General features: G+C 35.2%; 1 protein-coding gene across 1 annotated transcript; it reads right to left on the bottom strand.

The window, feature by feature from the left end:
* NAC070 (NAC domain containing protein 70) lies at positions 1–3,497 on the bottom strand. The gene is made up of 3 exons (XM_059596685.2): positions 3,335–3,497; positions 1,135–1,412; positions 1–648 (listed from the first exon to the last, which is right to left on the bottom strand). Exons 1-3 carry the CDS (start codon positions 3,495–3,497, stop codon positions 1–3), a joined length of 1,089 nt encoding a protein of 362 aa, XP_059452668.2.
* Positions 3,498–6,331: the final 2,834 nt, after the last annotated feature.

Consider the following 6,331-nt stretch of genomic DNA (forward strand, 5'->3'; position numbering starts at 1 on the left):
CTATTTCCCATAGCCCCAAAAGTCCATCTCTCCGCGCAATGAGAGCTGATTAATTTGGGGCACAGACGACGTGTTTGCATCCTCGAACCTCATCCCTTTTGACGGGTCTTCATTTCCAAGCTGAGAAGTGACAAGCCGATTGAGCATAGCCCATTCGTTCATCCCTTCATCTGATCTCCCAGCCGTAACCAATTGTTGATCCGGCTCACACGTGCCCACCTCCAAGCCCGGCTCACAAGCTTGGTATCGGAGGTTTTCACTGCCACTCTCACAGTCTCTCGGGTTCGACATGAGCTGCTTGACCATGAGGGGCGGCTCGGAAGGGAGGCCGGTCGAGTAGTCATAGCCGAGGGGCTTGTGGGTCGGAAGAAGGGGCGCCTGGGATTGGAAAAGTGAGTATTGGGAGGCTGCAGGCATGTGGGAGTAGTGGCGGAGTGCTAGCTCAGGCTCAAAGGTTGGTTGGTTGCCGCCATTGTTGTGTTGTTGGCGTGGTAGGTATTGGCTGTCCCTGTGCATGAACGTGCGAGCTTGATTGCTGCTTAATGTGTTGCTGAGCTGCTGATCCGAGTTTATGCTTGACCCTCCTTCATTCCCAACCTTGAATAGATTCTTCTTCTTGAACACCCTGCAAATCACCCACCCATCTTCCTACACAAATATTGTATGTAATTAAAATCAATCATAATTAATAAGCAATTAATTATTTATTGTTAAATCACCCGCTTAATACGTACATTTTCTATTATACGAATATATAGTTGTATGAGAACTACTGCATGAGACTTACAATTTCTCATGCATGGTGGAGCATAAATATTACTTAAATTGTACGTCGAAGTCGAACACATTACTTTGTTATGTGGCAAGATTAACCTGCTGGCAAGCATCAGGCTTGCATTAATGATGGAATTAAGAAGTCAAAGATTGAGTTTTACGTTTGCTTTTAATTAATCAAAAGCGGCTTTTGACCACACGAGAGCAATAATTAATAGTAGGGGAGGTCAATGATCATATATCTATCTCTACACAGCTGCACAGATCCGGTAATTAAGCTCATTGATGATGTGTACGTGTCCACCTTTTTTTTTTTTTACCCAAAATGTCAAAGAGAGAGAGGGAGAGAGAGAGAGTTACAGTGGAGTTTCCTTGAGGATCATCGCCATCTTCAAGGCGGTACTCATGCATGATCCAGTCAGTCTTCTGGCCATGTGGAGCTCTCCCTCTGTAGAAAACAAGCGTTTTCCTCATGCCAATCTTCTTGTAGGTGTTCCTAATGCACTTGTCCCTCCCTGTTGCCTTCCAGAACCCAGCATTTGTTGCTCTATTCGTCCTTGATCCTGTCGGGTACTTCCTGTCCTTGTGACTGAAGAAGTACCACTCGTTTTGCGGCGTCGACCCAATCTTGCATCTCTCTAAACGTACGTACATGCACAAACAAAGTAACAACATGCACCGCCAAAATTGTTAGAGATTAAGAAAAAAATAAAAGGTGCATGTCATGAACAAATTAATTAGTACGTGTATATAAAGGATGTGACAACGTAGATCTAACAATAATTATATATACTATTCTATGACATGGCATGTAACATGTAGCTTATATGTTCATTGTATGATTATATCCTTGGATTGAGTAATTAGCTCGTACGTACCTTTTATTTTGAATCCTTGCATTAGTTGTAAGCTCACCATATGAGAAAGCCAAATCTTGGAGGAAGTATATTTTTACTCATAGATTAATCCTCGTGAAGAAGAGGCATTAATGAGGCCTCTGACTTATTCTTTCTTTTGAAGAATGAATTTCCTTGAATGTCGTGATTTTTCATGACTTAATAATTCGGTATATATTTTGTTTATTTATCTAAGAATTTGAAATAATTAGGCACGCATCCCCTGTTACAAATACAATAAGCTAGGGGAAATTATATTTACCTCTCTGACTATCCTCCCTTTTGGAGTATCTCTCAATATTACAATTTTTACTATGTCTTCTTATTTATTATTGGGGTTGCATGACAGGGTTGTACGTAATGCCTACCTTTCATAATTAAAAATGACAAAAATACATTTAATAAGATTAAAAAAAATAGAAAAAATAAGTCTTTTTTTATATGAATGATATTTTCATCACTTTTAATCAGGAAATGAGAGAAATTATAACCTCATTGAAACATCATGAATGATATTACAAAAATAATTATAGTTAGAAGAGAGAATAAATTAAAGGTAGTTAACCCTTAAAATAAATACTGTTTCATTCCCACTGCAAATGGCATTTTGAGTTAATTTCATGGTGAGATACGTATTGTACGGAGAGGGTGATTCTTTCTTCTTTTTTTTGGGTGAACAATTAATGAATATTATTGTAGAAAAAGTTACAGATATACAAGAAAGCTCACCTCAGCCCATAGGGGCCCCTATTCCCTAAAGCATGCTAGCGCTAAACCAATTAAGCTCCTCCAAAGGAAGAGATCCACCAAAAAAAAAAAATCCTTTCACAACAGGAGGCTAGCTTCCCTACTAGGGTCAAGAGCCACATCAAAATGTGCATTACGTACAAAAGCCTGAGTTTCTTATTAGTATATAATACTAAAAAATTCATAGTAAACATCAAGAACGTACAAATACTGAATTAAAAACCTTTAAGTGGGAAAGCATAATTGAAGTAAGACATCTGAAAAAGATCATTTGAGAGTAGAGGCGAGCCTTTCGATCATAGAATTAATTAAGCCCCAAAGCATATACTAATAATTAATTAACTCACAACAGTTCATGAAATTTCAAGTATAATCTCCATATGAGTAACAGATAGACCCAGATTAAGAGATCAAGTAGAGGCCTCAAATTCATGAAACTTATCATATATGATTGCTCCTTTTTTATCGTCATTAACTATAAATCCTTTATGTGTTAATCCATAGCTGCTTCCATAAGTGAGATCAAGATACTTTGGCCACAATTTACGAAGGTCTAGCTAACCAAAGTTTTAGTTAAGAGATATAAATTGACTAAAAGATCGAGAATGCTTAGCTTTGATCTATCTCTATGTAATTAATTTCTGGTCATTAATTGATAAATGAGTGGCATGGGAATAAGAACACAAAGAAAAAACAAAACAAAACAAAACAAAACAAAAAACCATGATCAAAAATCATATATTTGGTTTAGGTGCCTTAAAAAAAATCATGTAATTATTTCAACGATTCTCTTTTTCTTTTCATGAAAAAACTTGAAATGATAAACAAAAGAAACTATTTTCACTCCTTTAGCTTTTTTTTTTTTTTTTTCAGCACGACCTGAGCTAAATCAAGAGGTACAGTATAAGAAACTTTACCTTGCAAGTCCCAAGGCTCCATCTTATTCAAGTCCACCTCTCTAATGACGTCCATATCAAACTTCTGAAAGGAAATCTTCTTCTTGAGGTAGTAGTGAAGCAGCTCTTCGTCGGTTGGGTGGAATCGGAATCCTGGAGGCACACCACCACTGGATGAAGCCATTACAAATTAATAACCAAATTGCAAGAACACAATTACTAATTAGCTCTTGAAAGTCTCCCTCGATCTCCAAAACTTCGAGTTGAGCGAGCAATAAACTTGTAAGTGGGGGTGCCGTACGTCATGGGGCTTATATATACATATATTTCATCATTGGTGTCAACGGGGGTGTGGTTGATGCCTCAAGGTTGACAGCCAGTGACTACGCCGGCGGGAATGGATAGAGCTATCGTAAAAGGCAAGTCTAAGGAATGAGACTAGGATTCATTTTTTAAGCTAGTCTACCATTCAGGAAATGCTAGCTTCTTCTACATGCGCTTATATGGAGCGTGCTTGCACTCTCCCCCGCCAATACATGCAGCTAGCTCCGCAAGACCTGAACAAATTAATATGCTTGATTTTCTTTTATTGCATAAATGGGTGGCGAAATTAAGGATCACAGGAGGGGTTAGTTTAGTCGCAAAAGATTTTACTGGATTGTATTTTTTCATACGTCCTTTGTATTTTTATTTTTTTTTTGCAAATTTACCTTTAAATTTATGGGGTGTTAAAATAATTCAATAATAATTATGTTCTTTTTCCATAGTATATAGGCATAAATCAAGCATGAGAAATAATGACATACTTCTATTATATATTCTTAGAACAAGCTTCTAATATTTGCCTAATAAATCAACATATTGCAAATATCTTATATGAAGATCTCGATATATATACCAATTAATTGCCAATAGTAAGTAATTATCATGTCTCTAAGATGTAACTCAATCGGATGGGGATTACGTATTATAAAGCGGAGGTTTCTAGTTCGAATTCTCCTCCCCTTCTTGTGTGGAGATATAAAAAATAAATAAAAATAAAAAATTCGGGGATTTAAAATCACTAAAGAGATAAAATGAAAATACATATATGCATGTTACGAGCATTAATGGTACGTATATGATCTAATCCATTGAGCTTCTCTTCCGCGCTCCACATGCATGCAAGGAGCAAAGGGAAAAGGGGAGTGCTAGGCTTACAAACAAATTTTATAAAAAAACTTTTACAAACTGATGTGACACAATATAATTAGGTTTTTCAAAATTTGAACTTATCTTATATCTATTAATTATATTGTGCCACATCAGTTTGTAAAAATTTGTTTGTAAGCCTAACATTCCTCAAGGGAAAATATGTACTACACAAGGTTGTACGTGCAGGTGCAGGAAAAATAAATATTAATTTTTGAGATATAAAAAAAAAATGATAATTATTATTTTCTAGTAAATAATTATTATTTTTTTTTCCAAGTAATTAATTAATAATAATGGTTATAAGTTGATGGCGCACACGCGCTGTGCATAACACAGTGGACTGCCTATTCCGACTATCTAGTTAATTAATATAATGGAAATATTTAAAGGTAAAAATGATCCCGAGAAAATAAGAACAATATAATCATGAGATATTTGATTGTTCTCAAAGCAAGAGTTGGAAAAATAGCTGCTAAACTTTCTCGAGATTTTCACTGTTGATTGGACGGCGGAAATTTTATATGAATATATATTGATAGCATTTTGTTAACTCTAATAATTTAGGGTTTGGACTTGGAGACGCAGTCGCCATAGCTAATTGGGCTTGCACATGTGAGAGGATTCACTTGATTAGAGCGCACGCTTTCTTTCTGTGTGTATCCAATTTATTAAACCTTAAGATGTTTAAAGGTATATATCTAGGTCTATTTGAGCTGTTTTTTGGGGTATATAGTTGACTAGCTATTTACGGGATTCAAATCATCTTGCTCAGAAGAAAAAACTAAAAAAAAGTAAAGAAAAGGGAGCTAGGGGGGGTTGATTAGCTCATCTCTAGTTGTCTTCTCTGCATACTCTCGAATTAGTCACACAACTGCTGGATTGTTGAGACCATGCAATTTGGTTAAAAGTAAAGAAGAAGAAAAAAAAGAAGAAGAGAAAAAACAGTACACGACATCTACTGTTCGATGATGTGATTACGTAGAAGCAAGCATGCAATTAGGTATAAAGATTCTTATTGCAATATTCAAATTCATGCCCTAGTGTGTACTTGACCCTTTTAAATATTACTTTTAGACCATTAAACAGCTACTCTAGATGATATTTAACCCAACCATATATATGCTATGCAGAGAGTAATTAAGCAAGAAATCACAAGCATTTTTATCCTGCATTGCTGACATGGCAGTTCTAACAAACTATTGGATCAATTTTTGCTAAAAAAAAAAAAAAGAATGGTTGGATCAATTGTCTCGTTAGAATTGTAAAATAAAAAATGGATTACTATGTGTTTTTCTGGTATTCTCCTGGTAATCCTTTTGGTCCTAGGTGAAAAACAAAAAACAACAAAAACTGACCCTTATTTCTCTCACATGATTTTTATAAAATAATATCCACATAATACCAAAAAGATAAGAGGAGAATACTAGAAGAGCACCTAATAGTCCCATAATCAAAATATTAGATTTCGTTGAACCTTGTTTTTCAATGAGTAAATCCCATCATTTTGGGAAAATGTATTTATTATTTTTATATTAGAATGAGGGCTTGGTATATTTGAAATGATATAAAAATAATAATGTAATATTCTAAATTTAAAACTAAGCCACCCCTTAGCTAAAATGAGAATGGCTGGCCACCTCCATTTGCATGCCCAAAGGGATGGCTCAAGACACCCCTTTATTTTTTGTTTTTTTTTTTTGAAGTTTTAATTTAATTTAATTTTTTTAGTTTTATATATTTTTTTTAAAAAATTTAATGAGGTCACATTGCAGTTTTTTATTGGTTTGACATATAATTTCGTTAGTTTCGTGGACAAAAGATGGA

Source organism: Corylus avellana, chromosome 5 (assembly GCF_965113065.1).
Source record: "Corylus avellana chromosome 5, dhCorAvel1.hap1.2, whole genome shotgun sequence".
In the NCBI taxonomy this organism is placed as follows: Eukaryota; Viridiplantae; Streptophyta; class Magnoliopsida; order Fagales; family Betulaceae; genus Corylus; species Corylus avellana.